Raw genomic sequence first — 19196 nt, 5'->3', positions numbered from 1 at the left:
AAAAAACTAAAATGAATAGATGACATCAGGGGAGCCCAGTCCTATTCCTGGAGATCTACCTTCCAGGAAAGTTCAGCTCCAACCCTTATCAAACACGCACCAGCTAAACCAGCTAATTGAGTTCCTCAGAAGCACTTGATAATTACAGACAGGTGTGCTGGAGCAGGGCTAGAACTGCACTGAACTGAACAGGCAAGTAGATCTCCAGGAACAGCCCTGGATTACATACTGAACCAGTGACGTCTGGTTAGAGGAGACCACTACTGACAGAGCAGCGCAGGTACAGAAGACGCAGACAATTTATTAGATCTGATAAGACTTTAGAATACAGTGAAAGTCAATATAGACAGTCTCTCATACAACAACCATATCAATTCATGACTCAAACCTATACACACATTTACACCAACTCATTTAAAAAATACAAATGCACTTTAAAAGAAATAATCAATCGCATAGAAGTTAATAATATTGTTCTCTCCCAATTTCTCATCCTCTGCACAGCTCTTCTCATGGATGTGGGACAGGTTCTTATTTAGAAACCTCAAACTGAAGTAGCCTTAGTATAAAATTGGACAGTTAAAGGGATAGTTTACCCATGAATGCATGGGTTAGTTGAGCACAAAAAAAAGGTATTTTGAAGAATGTATGTTTTGCTACCAACATTCTTCTTCTGTGCACAACAGAAGAAAGAAACTCTCATAGGTTTGGAACAAGTGGAGGGAGAGTACATTTTCATTTTTGGGTGAACTGTCCCTTTAATGTCCATTCAACTATTTTTTTAATTCATGTGTTTGTTCCAGTAAAGTCAATCCAGTTAAAATGCTATCATCTCAGTTAAAGAGATGGTTTGTTGGTGCTCTTTGGACAATAAAGATATAAACTTTACACTCCCTGTTCACATTAAAAGGCCATTCTCGCAAATAAAAGCTGGTAAACAGTGACTTTTAACATTAGACAAAAAAGCTCTTCCTGTTAGCTCCATCAGAAAAACATTAAAACTACAAACATAACATTCTCGCATTGCTCTCAAAGCAGTTGCACTGACAGTTATCCCACAGATTGTGTCATATATTAAGTCATTGTCACATTCTCAATGTGATTTGAGGCCATTTGACTGTTTTCATTTCTACATGAAGGCTTTTCCAGTGAGAACTGAACACTTCTGATTCACAGTTTCTGAGTTATATTTACACAGTTCCTCAAAAGGGTTCCATTCTCTAAAGTGTGCTCTCCAGTGTATTATAGTTGTCTTTGAAGTTTTTGAGCTCCAGGAAGTGTTTGGGCCTCTTGCTGCACTGTCCGGTGGACGGCAGGTACGTGACCTGAATGGTAGAGGCAGACGGCGGGCCGGAGGAGCTGGTCAGATCTTTAGCTGCTGACTGGTGCTGCTGGTTTAGACTGGTGGTGCTGGAGTGGGTCTTCACACTGTGGAGAAAAGAGGAAGAACAGAGTGAAAAGAGAGATAATTTGAGAGATAAACAGCAAAAATTGGACAGCAGCACTTACACAGCAGCCAGTTCTGCCAGATCGTCCTTATACTTCACGAACTCTGCCTCACGAAACACCTACAGGAAAGAAATCGCAAGCCTCTTATATGTGTCCTGCAGCGCCCCCTGCTGTACATAACCATTTAACACACATTTGCACTCAGACTGACCCCTGTCCCATGGCGAGCGTTGTCATAGCCCTCCAGTAAGCGATCTATTAATGCACTGTGGCTTGATTTGAACAGAGAGTGAGAGTTTCGCAGGTCCTGCAGCCACTTCCTGTAGCGGCGGCCGGTCAGAGCGCTGGCACTGCGACATAACTCATGAAACGGGATATCTACAGGTGGGACAGAACCAGATCACGTCAGAACAAGCTAGACCTGTATGCACACAGTGTTCTATTTCACAAGCTCATTACAAAATGATTTTCACCAGGTGAAACTTAATAATATAATACACAAATATAATATCAGTTTAATAAATTCTAAGTTAACACTGCATATTTAATTCGTAAGTTAAAAATGAAATGTATATACCATTATGTGTATAATGTAACTAAATGATTATAAATTTAATGTTCACCACTGTTCAAAAGTTTTTGGTACATTTTTTTTCAAGAAATTAATTATTTTATTCAGAAAGGATGAATTAAACTCCATTAAAAAAAAAAAAACATTTTAAAAAGACATTTTAAATGTTACCAAAAAATATATATTTTAGATAAATTATGCTCTTTAAATAAATAAATAATATAACAGTTTCCACAAAAACATATTAAGCATCACAACTATTTTCAGAATCAATAATAATAAATGCATCCTGTGCATCAAATCAGCATATTAGAATGATTTCTGAAGAATCATGTGACACTGAAGACTGGAGTAATGGCTACTAAAAAATTCAGCTTTGCATCATAGGAATAATATAAATACACTGAAACAGAAATCAGTTATCTTAAATTGGAATTATTTCACAGTATTAGTGTTTTACTGTATTTTTGATCAAATAAATGCAGCCTTGTTGAGCAATATAAGACTTTTTTAACAAACATTTAAAAAAAAACAAATCTCACTCACCCCAAACTTTGTAATGGTAGTATATAAAAAGAGTTGCAAAATTGTGTTTTGTGAATTTATGGCAGTATTATTAATGTTATTATTAGTATTACTATAATGTAAAAAAAAAAAAAATAAATAAAATTTAACTGAAACAAATGAAAATGAACATACCGGAGAACTAAAACTAAAATGCATATTAATGTCTCCAAAACTAAATGAAATAAAAAATGGCCTTCAAATCATTTTAGGTTTTTATGCACAGCATATTATTAAGTACCTCTTAACTAACAGCTCTGAAATACTAAAAATAAAACAAACAAATTACAGTAGAACAACTCTGAAAAAACTAAAAGACAGAGTCAAAATCAAATGTAACGTGTAAACTGAAAATAAAATAGAAACAAAAACTATATATTTTCTAAACTACTGTATAATTGTGATAATTTCTAGATCAAATCATCAAATGAAATTAAAATTAAAACTTCTAGGCCTTTATATTAATGAGAATTTAAGGTAAATTAATATAAGACGTCTTTCCAGTAACCACTGGGCTTGACACGACACAATCTTTGGCTGCACGCAGTCAGAAGGGGGTCTCACCTGAGTCTCTGATGGCATCTAACGCTTGCATTCTGAAGAGGTAATTATAACAACCTGCACAAACACAAACACAGACATAAGTGTTCACATCTGCAACAGTATTTACAAAGAACTGCCAGGGGCTTCTTTGTTTCTCTCACCATTCTGGCCTTGACGCTTCAATCGATCGTCATCTTTAGAGAGTAAATGTGGCTCATAACGAATATCGTTCACTTTTGACAAACTGGAATCAATCTCCTCTCTCAGCTCCTGTGAAAGATGCAGCCTTTCTTCAGTGCATTACAAACTTACTAGTAGTTGCAGCAAAAAGCATCATAAAAGGTATAAACAGAAGAACAACATCATATAAACAAAAGAGTGGCCAGTTATATTGTTAATACAATGCAAATTAGATGCATATATGGGACTCTCCACAAGAATCCAGAAGGTAAAGTCTGAAGACTGAAAATTACTTTATGCCTAAACAATAATTAAGTAGGAAGTAAAAAACAAATAATACAAAACACAAAGACATGGAAACGTTTAACTGTTTATAATTTTATACCAACAGTTTCCCCAAAAATATCTTAGTTACTACAATAAACCTGGCAAGTATGGTCTCAGAGGAATTAATCAAATTAAATGTCCTCTACAAAGACACAAGTGCTATTTTGGATTTGATACCTTTGGTGCGTTGTGACCCAGCGGGACGTGCGGTCCTCTGCGAGACTTCATAGCGAAGCGCATAATCTGTCTTTTCACAAAGATGAACAGCAGCACAAACACCTGCAGAACCACAGACGGTTCATTCAACACATTACACAGTCAAATACAGTGCTGACACGGTCTGCTTTATTTTAGCTGGTATTCTCAGCAGACAGAGGTTCAAACGTTAATGCGCTGCTTATCTAGACAGTACTTTTTAGGCATCATGGGTGCCATTATAGGACGCTTTCTGGATGGGCAACTCATAACGTTAGGTTTTAAGACAGACACATTGCTTCAGCTTTACTGCTGCTGCTGTAGTTGTTATTACTATTAGTCAACTAAGCATTTACGTATTCAGACTACGTTCAATAATTAAATTCATACAAATATTATGCAGTTGGGTACTTACCAAGCTGCCGTAGGCCATAACAAGCACAACATTTACACCGGAAAGAGTGTTTCCTTCTGCCATTTTGAGATCCTTGTTAAATGCTCATGAAAGGAAGATGTCGGTCGATTTTAGTGGTCAATGGTAAAATTTAGCTCTTGAGTTGACAGCAGCATTTTCAATAGAGTTTTTGTTGACATCGCTTGTGTTCTCTTCGTCGCATGTTTGGCACTTCTTCTTCTTTCCAGTTTAACGGCGGTTGGCATCCAGCTTATTGGTGCTCATTACCGCCCCCTTCTGCTCCGGAGTGTGGATCAGCTATTAGGTTATCTATTCCCTTTTCCCACTAAAACTTACACATCACTCACATTGTCCCCTCACATTAATATCCACACACACACCACACATCATACATCAAATCCTGCTTAAAACCCCTGCTTCCCTTAAAAAAGTAATCAATATTCTACTCTGTGCCCTATTTACTGTGCTTAGTAACCCTTGTAATGTGATCTCATGCACCCCAATCACCCTTAGTTTATTCTTCATTACCTGCCTCTGTTTCATATCTCTTACAAGTCATGATTATGTGCTCCACTGACTCTTCTCGACATCCCTCACACAACCCTGTCTCGTGCTTCCCTATCATCTTTAGTGTTTTATTCAGTGAACAATGTCCCAACCTTAACATAGTCATCGCCGCATCTTCTCTCCTATTTCCAATTTCCATCCTTTCCTCTTTAACATTTCTCTGAATTTGATATAAATGCCTCCCTTTCTCCTCTCTTTCCCACCTCTCTTGCCACCTTATATTGACTTTCTCCCATATTATGCATTTAACCTCTGCTTTACTTACATTAACCTCCATTTCTATGTTCTCTTTTGTTAGTGCCCTTTTAGCCAGCCTGTCCGCCATCTCATTACCCCTAATCCCAACATGTGCTGGGACCCACATAAATCTTACCTGATATCCCTTACTAACTATTCTTGTGTTTATGTTTGGCACTTCCGTCTACTCGTCTGTGACGCCACCTTGTGGCTTGGCATAAATAACGCAACAAAACCCTCTCTCTCTCTGGTTTTAATGGCGGGTCGCAATTAACCACTTGTTCAGGTGCATAGTTATAATTATAAACAAAATAAATATATAAAAATAAACACACACACACACACACACACTTATAGGCTATACTGTGCTCTGTATCTTTAAGAAAATTAAAGACAGCCTTACTACATTCCCCCATTTTCTTACTTGCTCCCAAAATCCCCTTCAAACTCCATTCTTGTTCCAACTCATCTGATCTTGCAAGATTGCAAGATTCTCCTTTCTGTATTATATTTTTCACGCAACAAAACCTTGTTGTCTTCTTCTTCTTTTTAAAGTTGTGTGGCGGTTTAACGCTACATCAGTTCAAGCCCAGGGTTTGTCAACAGTGTTGGGCAAGTTACTTCCAAAATGTAATACATTATATATTACTTATTACTGCCGTTTGAAAGTATTTACATTACAATATTACTGTCTCTGAATTGTAATGCGTTACACTACATTTGAGTTACTTTTGAGTTACTTTCACTTTCAAGCACAAACCGCAATTACGTTCAGAAATAATAGCGGTAAATAAAGCGGAATGTTATAGGCCCTAATGAACAAGCAATAAACACAATAGCAAGTCTATAGGCTATTTTAGTTCTCCTCACTCCACAACAAATCCTTTAAATTTAACTGTAGCCTATTCAGAACAAAACAAGAATGAAAAATATAAATTAGGCCTACTAAACAAGCCAAAACGAATTAATTTAAAGCGAAATTGAAAGCAAACGCCTTTGTTCTCACGCAGTCTACCTCTATCATTCGGCACGAATCCATGTTTCTATATTCGCGATGTATTTGAATGCTAAACTATTATTTATGTAAACCATGTATGCTTTTGTACTTAACGCGCTTTCCGCAAATTCCGCCGCATTCTTTCTCTTCTCCGACCCCGCAGTATGCCCATCTCACAAATGTAGAATCCGTCTCAGTCATCTCAACCATCGAATTACAGCAACAGGAAAAAGACAAAGTATTTTACCCGCGGAATTTATTGTCTGGTGCTGTTTTGCGGTGTTGGTAAATTAACGTGCGTTACTGAGATTGTAACGAGTAATAATATTACCCAAATTCTATTAGTAATGCGTTATATTACTGCGTTACAGCAAAAGGTAATATACTACTGTAATATCGTTACTTTTGTAATGCGTTACTCCCAACACTGTTTGTCAATAATGTCCAATGGGCCTTCAGCTAGGCACAGGTCATATTCAGGTTAGCAAAACAAATATCTCTGTAAATTGTTAAAAACAACACTATTTTCGGATAAGACAGAGATATTACTTATTGGACCAAAAGACAGTAAATAAAACTAGTGATAACAAGGCGCTCTGATTGTTTTTGTTGTAGGATACGATAGGGGATATATTCACACGTTATATAAACGAAAATGATGGTGTATAAAATTGATTTTAAAATAGAAAATTAGACGACAAAGAATTAACTTGACAGAGCTCAAACTCAAAACACACGGTAGCAACAACAAAAAAAAAAAACACAAGCTTCAGTCTGGATCCAGAACACCTGAGAAGAGATGATGCCAACCCCTCAGAGGACCTCAGATGATGCCAACCCTGAAACAACATACAGAACTACCACATTTTGCTATAAGTTTGATTGCATCATATAATAATTGCTGTTAATAGTGTTCATCGTCTGTTTGATTACGTCTTTAATTGATTTTTCCGTACATTTCTGCCATATGTACATTAACTGACAGTCACCACTGATAAGCTACCACTAAATATTGTAGAAACTTAATTTGCTGTAAAGTTGCTTTGCAACGATTTGTATCGTGAAAAGCGCTATACAAATAAACTTGAATTGAAATTAATTGAACTATTTCATAAATTATTGTATGCATGTCAAAATAAACTACAAGCAAATATGCCACCATTGTATAGCCTATATAACAGCAAACAAAATACAAATACATTTGTAATGTTTTTTTTTTTTTAAGTTTGCTCCTTATCAGATAAATGTTTCTCTTTTTCCCCCTATTTTTAAAGAAAATACTTTTTTCCTCTTTTGACCACATGACGATGCCTTTCACATTCCAGCATCCTATTTTAAGGGAGTTACTCATAAGTGGCATATATAAGGGTATATAAATGTTCACCAATACCACTGTGTCTGTCGTTGTTCCAAACCACAATGCTTTCTTGTCATCTTTTCCTCTGTGTAAGATTATAGCTCTCTAGGAGCTCACAAGCCACACGCACATACTGTCAAATGTATCCAAACACTATGCACATGGTTTTTCGACTTTCTAGACTTGTTTTCAGTGAAAATTAAGTGAGCTGTCTGAGAACATCTGACTTGGCGGACAGCTGACCTTTATCGGATCAACACATTGAACAATGGCACTGATTCTTTCAGAAGGAACAGAGGTAGGTGGCAGATGCATGAAATGACAACACGGAATGAAATAGTTTCCCAGTAACAACATACCGCAACAATCATGACTTTTTCTCAGGCCTTGGTAAAGAACGCTGGAATAAACTAGAAATGAAAGCTCTATATAGTACAGACTGTGGTAGAAAAAAAGAAAAAAGTGACAGCCACTCTGTCCTGTTAAAAGTAAACCACACTAACCATTTGTATCCTGCATTTGTCAGATTTGTATGACAATCAGTGCAGAGATACGTAGTTATGATATCAGATAAGGCATTAAATTTTTAAAGCTGCAGTGAGGATGCAAATCTATTCAGCAGCTAAGTAGTTAAATTCCTCCACTGTGAGCGATTTCTCAAGCTGTTTTGGCTAAACAGGTCATCAAACGACAGAAGATGCTAAAACATCTAATTATACCGTGTGTCCACACAAGCAGCTCAACAATGTGGCTTATTTTGTTTACTTTATCATTCCATCCCATCTTTCATGTCAGTGTGTTGCTTGAGTTTACTTGCAATCAAAACTGGTCGAAAGAAACAGTTGCCGTTACATTTTTGTCTCTCTGAAACCACAAACCAGCTTCCTCTGCCGTTGCCATCCGCAGCGTGCATGTGTTTGTGATGCAAGACAGATCGTTGAGTGATGATGGTTACTGCACACACTCACATACATATTTATTCACAGAATGCTTTGAATGCTTGGGATTTGTGCTATTTGATTTGGTTGGCAATATATGTGTGAAGAATGTATTAATAGGTAATGTTTAATTAATTAATGTCATCTTTGGTTTAGTTATTTTGGTTAAATGTGGTGTACATTTATATCACAGTGTGAAATCAATATGTTTATTGATCCCAATTAATAATAATAGTAATACATTGTATTATGTAATGTACATGCAAAAGCAATATAAAACAGCAACATAAAACATATTTTCGAGCTTGTAAAAGGTCTGGCTGTCAAGCTTCACATACATTTCAAACATAACTCCCGCCCATCTGCTCTCTCTCAACCTCTAAGCAGCTCCTTTTGCTGCACTCTTCATTTGCTCTTGCAGCTGCAGGAAGTTGAGCAACTCAGCCCACAAGTGTGCCACAGAAATACACCCAGGTAATCAATTGTCAAAATGTTTTGTTTCCTTTTACAATGCATATAGTATTATTATAATGTTTAATGTAAGTAATGCAGTTTTAAAGTCAATTACACCTTTTACTACATCCTATAAGGTTGTGCATGATCAGTTTTGCTGTGTATTGGCACCTCCATCTACAGGCTTTTGTATTTTGAATTCATGTAAATGATGCATGATGACAGCTAACATGTTAAAAAATGCTCATGTGGTAGCCGTTTGCAAACAGGTCCTTGGCATTTCTGGGTCATGGTTTTCAAGATCCTAAAATTATGCAGTATACTATGCCGCTGGTGTTTCTGGTTTCACTTTGGTCATAGCCAGTCTATTCAAAGTTTTTAATCTTCTTTTTCAAACACTTGCATTATTTTGCATTCTCTTTATTTTAAAAATGCTGCTTTGTCATCTTTCCTTGCTGTTCACTGTTTGGTGCTTGATACTAAGTATGTCTTCAATATTTGCCAACATCTGGCATACCTCTCTATATTGTATGTTTATAAGCTCACATTAGTCATATAGTGTTTCAAGTAGTGCTGTAAGTATCTATTTGATTTCTGATTCTCAAAGGGTCTGTTATTAAAGTAGGTCTTAAAAAATAGGATACCTGTTCCTCACTACAACCACAGTATAACAGATCACTGATTTAACACCGTTTTAGAGAACTGTAAAGAACTGTGAGCAAGTAAATATGTACAGAGGAAATGAATGAGCAAAGATGGAGGGAAGACGAAAGATGGAGCAGATAAAATAACAGCAAACTGATTGGATAAACATATTTCCTAGCATTAGCATAACGAAACCCAAAGACATCACTAATGTCAAGACTGAAGGTGTGTTGTCTAATAATAAACGAGTTTCAATGCGTGTATCTGGTACTATTTGTAACATCATAGTAGTAGTTAATTGTCAAAATGCAGAAACTTTATTTGAATATATTAAACACAACTGTAGAGTTTATTATGCAGCTGAAGACCTGATAAAATCAAAACAAGGTGTTTTATTGTAGCCCTGTGTTGATTTAATATCATTTCAGTTTTAATATAGTTTATGGTGTTGGCAATCTGATTTTTTCAAATTTGTTTGGATTCTATTACTATTAGTTATGGACTTAAGATAATTAGGGTTACTGAATCAGTACGTTTATTTATACATGATGACACAATGCATAATCAAATATTTAGATGATCAAATACATACTGCATGTCACTTTTGTCTTTTGTAGGCCAACTGCTGTCCATTTAACAGGTATACATGGGCTACAACTGAATTATCTAGGCCTGATAGTCCAACTTAACAAAAACCAGACATGTACGATTTCAGTTTAACTAAAACTGTGTTTACATTTTAAACCTGAAACTGAAATTTTAAAGTGCGCTTAAATGTTCTGTTTCAAACAAACGTCAGTCCATCTTTAATTCACTTTGGGTTCTAAATTCATCAAATATGTGAACCATGTTCAGAGGTCTTATAACTCCAGGACCAGATGTCTGTCACAAGAATTTACCTACTCTACCCTTTAACAAATACTGAGTCACCAAGAAACCACGGACCAGGAATTTTCTCATTAGACATGAAGGGTGTGCATGTTGACAGGTGTGTATGTGTGTATGAGACAAAGAAACTGAGACACAAATAGATGGAAGGAAAAAAAGAGAGAGGCAGACAGAAAGAGACGGGGGAGGAGAGAAAGAGGTAGGGAAATGAGAGAGGAAGGCACAACAATCAAAGGGGGTGGAAAAGGGTAAGCATGTCAAACCAGTCAGGCAAGTTCTTATTACAGTAGAAATGCATTATAGAAAAATGACAGGTGTGAGAGAGAGTTTAGAGGCAAAAGGCAGGATGGGGAACACCTGTTCTCTCAAAAAGCTAAGAGACACAGCAGTCCTCTAAGGTACGTTACTTCTATTTGAAGAGCTAAAACTCATGTATATGGTTAGATTATGTGGCAGGTAAAGTGTATGGTCATTGTTGTTCAAGTGCGTGTGCCATGGGAGAACAGGTGTTTCTGTAAACTGACACTGACCTGTTTTCCTTGGAAAGTCTGAAATGTTGCAGTCATGTGGGACTGGTAATCTTATTTTGCATCCATATCTGTGAAATACAAGGCAGCAGTACAAGGCCATTTGTGGTTATGAGCAACCATGTACCAACCTATATTTACTGTGTCAACTGTTTTCAATCAGTTCAGGTTTATTTTCATCAGGTCTGTATTTGCGCTCCTGGAAGGTGTACGTCACACCTCCTCCTTCCACTCTATCTCTGCTTGCTGTTTGCGCATGTCTTTTATTTTAAACATAACTCTTGACATATATAAATGTTCAGGTTAAGATAACAAAAGCAATCTTCACAACAGAACAAGGTGGGGCAAACAAATCTGGAAAAGACCATTACAAAACCCCGATTTAAAATGTTAGCATTTCAGCTGTTGATTCAATATTGCCTAAAGAGGGTTTAAATTGATTTGTATGGAGATTTGCTTGCTTGATTGCATGTGACTATTATCAGGTGTTACTGAAGTGTCTGAATGAATTTCAATGTGCTGCTTTGAATAATCGTGGGTGTGTAAGTGAGACATGGTGCAGAGTTCCTGCTAGACTAATTGACATTATTCACAGGTTTAAGATACTTTTTATTTTTATATTCCATGTTGTTTATTCACCCTTAGAAAGAATCAAGTAGCTTTAGCAATGTGTGGACTCTGACTCTGTAACACATGTGGTGTTTGATAGGATTGTAGTCTGGTGTGTTTGACCTGTTATCTGACTGTGTATCAGGTTTTGTAAAAGAGTGTGACAAGTAGCATCAAGAATGCTGTCAGAGTAAACATACAACGAAATACCCATATATACAAATGCTGGCTCACTGATTTTTAAACATTTTCAAGATGTTTCAGATTTACAGCCATTTGTCCAGAGTTTCTAGATGTTTACATATGAGGGTATGGATGCCATATACCCGGAAGAGATTTATGGACTCTCATTGTAATAAATACAGAGTTTCAGTATGTTGAAATCCTGAGGTACTAGAATGAAGCATTTACACTTTAAGTTGGAGATGGTATAGTTTAGTGATTAGTCTGGACCAGGTTGTAAATTCAGGCCAGAGTAGCAGGGTAATGATCCATTCAGAATTCAAATTAGAATGCCTTCACATTTCAATTAAATTGAAGTAAAATGAATTTATTAAACTTAATTTTTTTTAAAATCTAACCTCCACATGTTGTTATTGCCTTTACATGACAGAACAAGATAAGGACCAGAGAGTACTGAGACCCATTACTAGCTCTTTTTTGGATCCAGAGAGCGTGAAACATCTGTCAGAAGAGCAACAGAGTAAAGCTGAAGTTAGCAGGTCTCCTTCACCTCCCTGGATTACAAACAGATTTATTCCAGCTTTTACAGTGATGGTAGGAAAATACAGCCTGCCATTACAAGCAAAAAGAAATAATTTTTTTTGCAGAAAATGTTAGCAACCAGCTTTCAATTCCTACTGTAATGAACACACTGTGTGGCATTCAGCATGAGTTTGCATACTGGAACTTTTGTACGTCCGTTTCCTGAATCAGACACGGCTAGCAGCGCAACTGAAGGTGCAGAATCATCCAATGGAACGGCAGCACAAAGTCATAGTCAGTTATCTGTAAAGCCGTTTGGCTCCACAGCTGCTAGATTCAAAATCCGCTCTGCTAAAACACTTACTACCAAGGACCTCAGGACAAAAAGCATTTTTTTCGAGGGTGGAAAAGTTGAAGACTCAAGTCAGAAAAGTGATTCTAGTAAAGACCTCAATAAAGCCTGTACTTCTGCTATTTATACCCACACTAACACTGATGACAAAGAGACGGGTAAAACGTTAAGTAAGGATACATGCAAGGACTCAACTCTTCCCAGCAGTTCTGAGAAGGGTGATGTGAGCGCTAAGAAGTTAAACACTCAAGAAGACAAGAGTCAAGCAACAAGTGACAGGAGCAGAGGAGATGAGTTGAGGAGATTTTATCAGACAAACAAAAGCAAAAGCTTAGACTGGAGAGCAGGACATGGCAACAGAACTGGGACGACTAGTGGGACCAGAGAATTTGACAATTTTATGAGGCAATCTGATTTAGAGAGTTTAGAGAGAACAGGGACAAACGACAAGATAACTTCATACACGCAAGAGAATCAACCCAGTGGTGTTTCATGGAGGATTCAAGCTTTCAGTGCAGCCAATCAAGACGATCAGAACAGTGACAGAACGGTTTACCCAATCTCTGGATCTACATCTGTGAGAATGAACCGGGTAAATTTTGCTCTGGAAAGGGCAAACAGTGGCCAGTCACTCCCATCCAGATTGAAGCCAAGACTTAGCCAAGGTTCTATTGGAGAAGATAGCAGTCTCTGGCAAGGTGAATCAAGTCTTGATCAGACTGACAATAGGAAGGGATCCTGGGCCAGAGAGCAAGGATCTTCCAATGCTGAGGAAATAACTGGAAATCAAACAATAATAGAAAGAATTGCAAAACTGTTTGGGGCGGATGCCAACTCTGACCCACACTCAAAGGATTCAACCAGATTAAAACGCAGCAATACTGAAAGTTCTGATAAATCATTTCCCAAATCTATGGACATGGTTGACTCTACTCCAAGTCACAGAAAATACACCACTGACTATGTGTTTGGAACTTCTTTAGATTATACTGACAGCCAACAGGGGAAACCTTCTTACGATACAGAAAAAGCTGAGACATTCCCTAGAGGGTTTTCAAAAACATACTTTGATCTGAAGCAAAAACCCTCTACCAACAGGGAGAACAGAAATGATCAAAGAGACAATTCCTCTGGATTAAGTTTTTCAGTGTCATCAAAGCCTAAATGGAGTACAGAAATGTCTTCTGTCAAAAAACCTCAGTCACTTCTGCCTGATGACAATGAAGAGACAAGCAGAACATTGTTTACAGGGTCTTCAAAGTATTGTAGTCAGTCCTTAGAAAGGACCAGAAGTAGACTGCCAGTAACTGCTCAATACAATGCTCACAGGAACCAGCCTGACAGTTCAAGCATCTCCAGCCAGGGTGTCGAACACCTGTTAACCACTTCTGGAGGAATCAAGGAGGAAACTGGCAATGACAAACAATCAGATAAAGAGATTACAAAAAGGCTGGACATAAATGAAAACAAGTATCTTGGTGGTTTGCCAGATGGAATCACCCAACCTAAACACCCACTAGCCTCAAAAGGAGCAGCACACAATGAAATCCATAAAGAGGAAGAGAAAGATGATGTATTCACAGGTAAAACTAAAGGAAGGAGAGGAGAAAGTGTGCTAGAAAAGTCCCGTTTACCATCCTCGGATTCTGTGAAGAATACAATCAGCATGTTTGAATCTTTGGCTCAACAAAGCAAAAGCACACCAGAGATTCTTCGCACCAGGAGGGCCTTATCTGTACCAGAGCATCCCAAGCCTGCGGCTCTAGTGAAGAAGAGTGATTCAGACAAAAATCTATATTTTGGAAATTTTGTAGGGGACACAGAAAGCATAAGAACAAATTTCTTTAGCAAAAGCAATTCTAATGAGGAGGCTGAATGCTCTCTAGACCTAGGTAGAACTCCTCATTCAAATTCCACAGTCAAAGTAAGACCAACATTAGATCAACACCAAGAGACACACAAAATGAGTGTTGAGCTTGCTCCAGCATTAAAACAAATGAATGAATCAAGAACTGATCAAGGTATCAGCATGAGGGATGAAGATGAAAGGAGGAATATGAATAAAAAACACACGGATGAACCAGATTCTACTATCACTGCCCACTCAGGTCTCAGTGACATAGGGACAATGGAAGAAAAAGCAAGAATCCCATCAATCTCTCAACAGTCAAATGTCAAAAGTTTATTAAAGCAGAAGTCAATTAATGTAAAAATAGTTGATGATAATGACGATGAAAACACACCAACTAACTCACCTGACAGAGCCCCTCTCACAGTTAACTTTCAAAAGCAGAGTAGCCCTGGAGCCGTAAAAGTCAATGGTACCCATCCCAAAGTGCTGCCCAATCATTTTCAAACTTCTCCTCCTATCCAGACAATATATTCCTCACTCAATAATTCTAACAACAACAACAATGAAACAAGGAAGGATTTGACAACAATCACTACTAGCATGGCTAGGTGGAGCTCTGATGAAGAAGACGATGATGAGGAAACAGACACTGAAGAAGACTCTGACTCAGGAGAGTCATCTGTGACTATCACAAGCAACATGAGCCAATCAGAACGCAGAAGTTTCTGTTTAAGGTAACTGATATGTAAAAATAGAAAAGTGACACAACTGATTAGACTCAAATGGAGTGTCAGCTTAGTTTACATGCACAAACCAGCAGGTTACCCAGTTTAAACACCCTACATTTCTTTTTCTTTAATTTATATCTCCACTGTACATAACCCCCTACTTTCTTTCTACATATTTACCTATTAGTCTTGTGGAACTGTGTAATTATGGTGGGGTGGACTATAAACCATCAGAGGATGATGAAGATTTGCCATCCACACGCTCTGCATCCTTGAGCTCAGACATCTCTGCCTTCTCTTCTGTGACTCTGCTGAGCACTGATGAACTTGATCGTTTACTGGATGATGTCAGGGGCTTGGGAGATGACACCCTACAGGTAAAACAAGTTATGTACATGTAAGTTTTTAATGTATAAAAGCTATAATTTGACAATGAAACACACTTAAAACTGTCATGACATAAATTTTGTTACAAAATAAATATACAAAGACAATTATAGATATGTGCATGCTAAGGAATTTTTAGAAAAAAAAAACTATTTCCTTTTGCTATTATAACTTGTACCTCTGACTTATGACAGAAATATGAAGATGTGCAAGTGGTTGTATTACACAAGGAGGTGGGGAGTGGCTTAGGATTTACCTTGGCAGGTGGAGTGGATCAGAATAAACCAGTCACAGTGAGTATCAACGAATGCTATAATGCTGACTAATAGAAACAAATCCAGGTGATCAAACAAAAGTCTATACAAAAAGTAGCAAATGCATGAAAATACGTGCAAAATGTCCCTGATTGTGTAGCTTTAAGTACACCACAATGCCTGTATGTTTTTGACTTTTTGGAAGTCATTGCTATTTGACTTTAACCTAAACGGCGAGTTTCACTCAAATCTCGTCTCTTAGGTCCACAGAGTAATACCAGGTGGTGTAGCCGCACAGGAAGGCTCTATATATGAGGGTGCTCAGGTGCTGTCGATCAATGGCACTGCTCTGCAGAACTCCGCCCACTGGGAGGCTCTGCGTACATTGAGAAAAGCGAGGGTGCAGGGCATGGCGGTGGTTGTTCTTCAGAGTGGTAACAGCAGAAAGGAGGTCACTGAAAGATCAGGAATCACAGGTGAGTGGTGGACAGATATCAAAGAGTAGGTGATCTGAAGGAAAACAGTTTCTTATACATATGCATGTCGTGGTCATTATGAATGTGAAAGCATCTGGAAATCAATCAACATTGCGGGAAGGTTTTAAGTTATTTGATAATAATACTGATTGCCTTACCTTGTAGACAGGTGAGATCACTATTTACTCCTTAGCTCCTACACTGGATGATTACATGTCAAGGCTTTATTTACTGAATTAAACTCTTCTTCAATACATTTAAAGTGGTTTTGATACATCAGGGACCTAACACTGTATTACTAAATGAGCAAACTGCATATCAGAGCAGTTATGACTGATTTCAAATAGTGGTGTACCTTATGGTTATATTATCGGCCCCATGCAGTTTTCACCTGGATCTGTTAAACTGTTAAATCAAATGTAGCTGACATCACTACAATTACAGTATGCAAAACACTGACAGAACATCATAAAGCAATGAAGCAGCTGTCCTGATATATTCCCCCTAAAGAGTACATTGGGGAGTTCAGAGACAGGTGAGATAAAAACTTGTAAAAAAAAAAAAAAAAAAGCAGAGTGTCTTGTGGAATCTGATGCTGATATTTTGTGTGTGTATGCCCCCTACAGGCAGCAGAGTCCTTGTTATTCTGATCAAGTCCAGCTCTGATCTTGGCTTCAGTCTGGAAGGAGGGGTGGGATCCAGCTCGGGAGACAAACCTCTCACTGTACAAAAAATATTCCGTGGTAAGACCAGTTTTTCCTGATTTGAAGCAATCCCATTCAACACAATTATTCAAGAAGTCTGTGAAAAGATAAATGTTCATGATCCCACCATTGCAAAAGTAAGGGCATGTTTACCTCACACCTTCTCGCTATTGGCATCCCTTTAGCTGGTGCTGAGTCTCATCCCAAGTCAGTCAATAACAATTAAGTGTACTACTTGTTTCCAGGTGGGCCAGTCAATGAAGTGTTTCCTGGGGATGAGTTGTTGGGGGTGCAAGGTCAAAGTTTGGTGGGTATGATGCGTCTTGAGGCTTGGAACCTCATCAAGAAACTGCCCCCTGGTCCAGTGGAGGTCTTACTACACCGTCCTCAGCAGCCACGTTGAAGACCTCTACTTTCCTTCTTGCACCTCAATTCTCAAAGAAATTCAGTCATAATTTAAACAGTTTTTTTCTATCAGGATTTTTTCTGTTACAGGTTCTATGAAGTTATATTCTTGCAAATGTTCAGTTCTGCAATTATCATCATCATAACAATCATTCATCATAGTGTTTCTTTTTTTTCTTCACTGATATTAGATAACTATAATTTAATAATGCCAAAATTAAGGGCATAAAAGCACTGGAGGCCAGGAGGTCATTTTTTATATCACTTATTTTAAATAATGTTTAAGCTCTCACATTATGTAACTATTAATGTAATATTGCACTATCAGTCTTTATCAGAAGCCATTACATTTTTTTTAATGCTACTATGTATATGTGTATATGTTGTCTGTACAGCACAAATCCGTCCCAATTAAACTTTTTTCATATTAAAGACAAAGGAAGCAACTACATTTCCTTCATATGGGATATTTATAACATTTACATAATTTTTGTCAGTTTTTTTTTAAATAACAGTAACAGAAAATCTATTAAGACATTTTAATTGTCAATCAGAAGATGCATCTTTTACAGAAAACTAATTTTTAATGAAAATGAATTGCTTTGCTTACAGAGATCTTTCAATACTGCTCCAGCTCACAGGTTCCATCCCTACTGCCCTTTCATGCCTTTTAAATAAAGAAATAAATAAAGAAAAGAAAAGAAAAAGAAAAAGAAACAAATTGTTCTGATAAATCTTTGTATTTTGCAAAATCAGCCCAGAGCCTCAACCCTTAGGCTAAAACGATATTTTTCTAAACCAATCTTTCATTCAAACCAAGCAGAGAACAGTTAAAGGGGTCATATGATGCGATTTCAAGTTTTCCTTTCTCTTTGGAGTGTTACAAGCTGATTGTGCATAGATAAGATCCCTGAAGTTGCAAAGACTAAATTCTCAAAACCTAAGAGATATTCTTTATCAAAGTTAAGACTCTGCCACGCCCCCCTAAAACGGCTCATTCTAACACGCCCCCACATATCTACCACACTATATGGAAATATTTGCATAATGCCACCCAAATGTTCACGCAAAGAAAGAACGCGTGGTTTCAGTAACCGCAGTTAGTGTTGAAGCAGCCATGTCACGGAGACGGCTGTGTGTTTCTAGGCGAAAGCAAAAGCACTTTATTTAGCCTTCCGAAAGTAGATGCATTTAGGAATCTTTAAGATTACTTACAACAGAAAAGCAATGCATTTTATGGACGACCGTTTCGTGAACCTAGGAGAGGAGGTAATTCTGACTTTGCTATGACAATCTGGCACTTCTGAATCAGCTACTGTTTTGTTATTAGTTTAAGTATTTGCTATTGACTGTTCAAATGCGGAGTTTTGCGCATCGTGTGTATGTGTGTGTGTGTGTGTGTGCGTGCGCACGCGTGTGTGTGTGAGAGAGAGACAGGGACACATCACAGTGGAGTCAGCTGTCTTAACCGTGGCTTGTGTACTGCAAACACATACCAGCTTCATCACTGTGTCTGTCACGCGACTCTGTTCCCCTTTCGGGCTCTGTCTTTACATTTATTTTGAAAGATGAAGCTCGCGATTATGGTAAGGGGCGTTACATTTCCGACGAGTGCTTGCGGTGTTCGGCCAATCACAATGCACTGGGTCAGCTGGCCAATCAGAGCAGACTGCGCTTGTCAGAAGGAGGGACTTTGTAGAAAACGAAGCGTTTGAGAGAGGCGGGGCATAGAGGACCTACAATAATGTACAGTATAGGGCTGGACAATAATTCAATATCAATATGTATCGCTATATAATTTTTTTCAATAACGGTGATATGATTTTTAAACACATGTCCGATATTTCGATATACATTACCAGTTTCCCATA

At 37.7% G+C, this 19196-nt stretch overlaps 2 protein-coding genes across 4 annotated transcripts; one reads left to right on the top strand and one right to left on the bottom strand.

Annotated features, from left to right (window-relative positions):
* Window positions 1-727: 727 nt before the first annotated feature.
* Window positions 728-5243, bottom strand: LOC107714677 (uncharacterized protein C1orf43 homolog). 2 transcript variants are annotated; one of them, XM_016520607.1, is made up of 8 exons: window positions 5185-5243; window positions 4245-4520; window positions 3812-3913; window positions 3289-3397; window positions 3149-3202; window positions 1661-1827; window positions 1510-1568; window positions 728-1428 (listed from the first exon to the last, which is right to left on the bottom strand). In XM_016520607.1, exons 2-8 carry the CDS (start codon window positions 4305-4307, stop codon window positions 1221-1223), a joined length of 762 nt encoding a protein of 253 aa, XP_016376093.1. In that variant the 5' UTR covers window positions 4308-4520; window positions 5185-5243; the 3' UTR covers window positions 728-1220. The 2 variants fall into 2 exon arrangements, with proteins under 2 accessions (XP_016376093.1, XP_016376094.1); XM_016520608.1 differs by lacking the exon at window positions 5185-5243 and having other exon boundaries at window positions 4245-4727.
* A 3479-nt stretch (window positions 5244-8722) lies between these two features.
* LOC107714676 (uncharacterized) lies at window positions 8723-17762 on the top strand. Of its 2 annotated transcripts, none has more exons than XM_016520606.1 (7): window positions 8723-8814; window positions 12076-15105; window positions 15287-15476; window positions 15681-15779; window positions 16003-16216; window positions 16843-16959; window positions 17166-17762. In XM_016520606.1, exons 2-7 carry the CDS (start codon window positions 12353-12355, stop codon window positions 17321-17323), a joined length of 3531 nt encoding a protein of 1176 aa, XP_016376092.1. In that variant the 5' UTR covers window positions 8723-8814; window positions 12076-12352; the 3' UTR covers window positions 17324-17762. The 2 variants fall into 2 exon arrangements, with proteins under 2 accessions (XP_016376092.1, XP_016376091.1); XM_016520605.1 differs by having other exon boundaries at window positions 15287-15485.
* The last annotated feature ends 1434 nt before the right edge of the window (window positions 17763-19196 follow it).

The sequence above is a fragment of the Sinocyclocheilus rhinocerous genome, unplaced genomic scaffold, assembly GCF_001515625.1.
Source record: "Sinocyclocheilus rhinocerous isolate Xijiao unplaced genomic scaffold, SAMN03320098_v1.1 scaffold2194, whole genome shotgun sequence".
In the NCBI taxonomy this organism is placed as follows: domain Eukaryota; kingdom Metazoa; phylum Chordata; class Actinopteri; order Cypriniformes; family Cyprinidae; genus Sinocyclocheilus; species Sinocyclocheilus rhinocerous.
Note: the sequence above shows the minus strand (reverse complement) of the source record. Positions and strands in the feature narration are given on the sequence as shown.

Coding starts and splice junctions, on each gene's coding strand:
- LOC107714677 (XM_016520607.1), bottom strand. CDS start 4,307: ATGGCAGAAGGAAACACTCTTTCCGGTGTAAATGTTGTGCTTGTTATG. Junction 1,828..3,148: donor AGATGCCATCAGAGACTCAG/GTGAGACCCCCT, acceptor TCCCACCTGTAG/ATATCCCGTTTCATGAGTTA. Junction 1,429..1,509: donor CTGGCAGAACTGGCTGCTGT/GTAAGTGCTGCT, acceptor TTTTCTCCACAG/TGTGAAGACCCACTCCAGCA.
- LOC107714676 (XM_016520605.1), top strand. CDS start 12,353: ATGAGTTTGCATACTGGAACTTTTGTACGTCCGTTTCCTGAATCAGAC. Junction 15,780..16,002: donor ATCAGAATAAACCAGTCACA/GTGAGTATCAAC, acceptor CTCGTCTCTTAG/GTCCACAGAGTAATACCAGG. Junction 16,960..17,165: donor TGTACAAAAAATATTCCGTG/GTAAGACCAGTT, acceptor ACTTGTTTCCAG/GTGGGCCAGTCAATGAAGTG.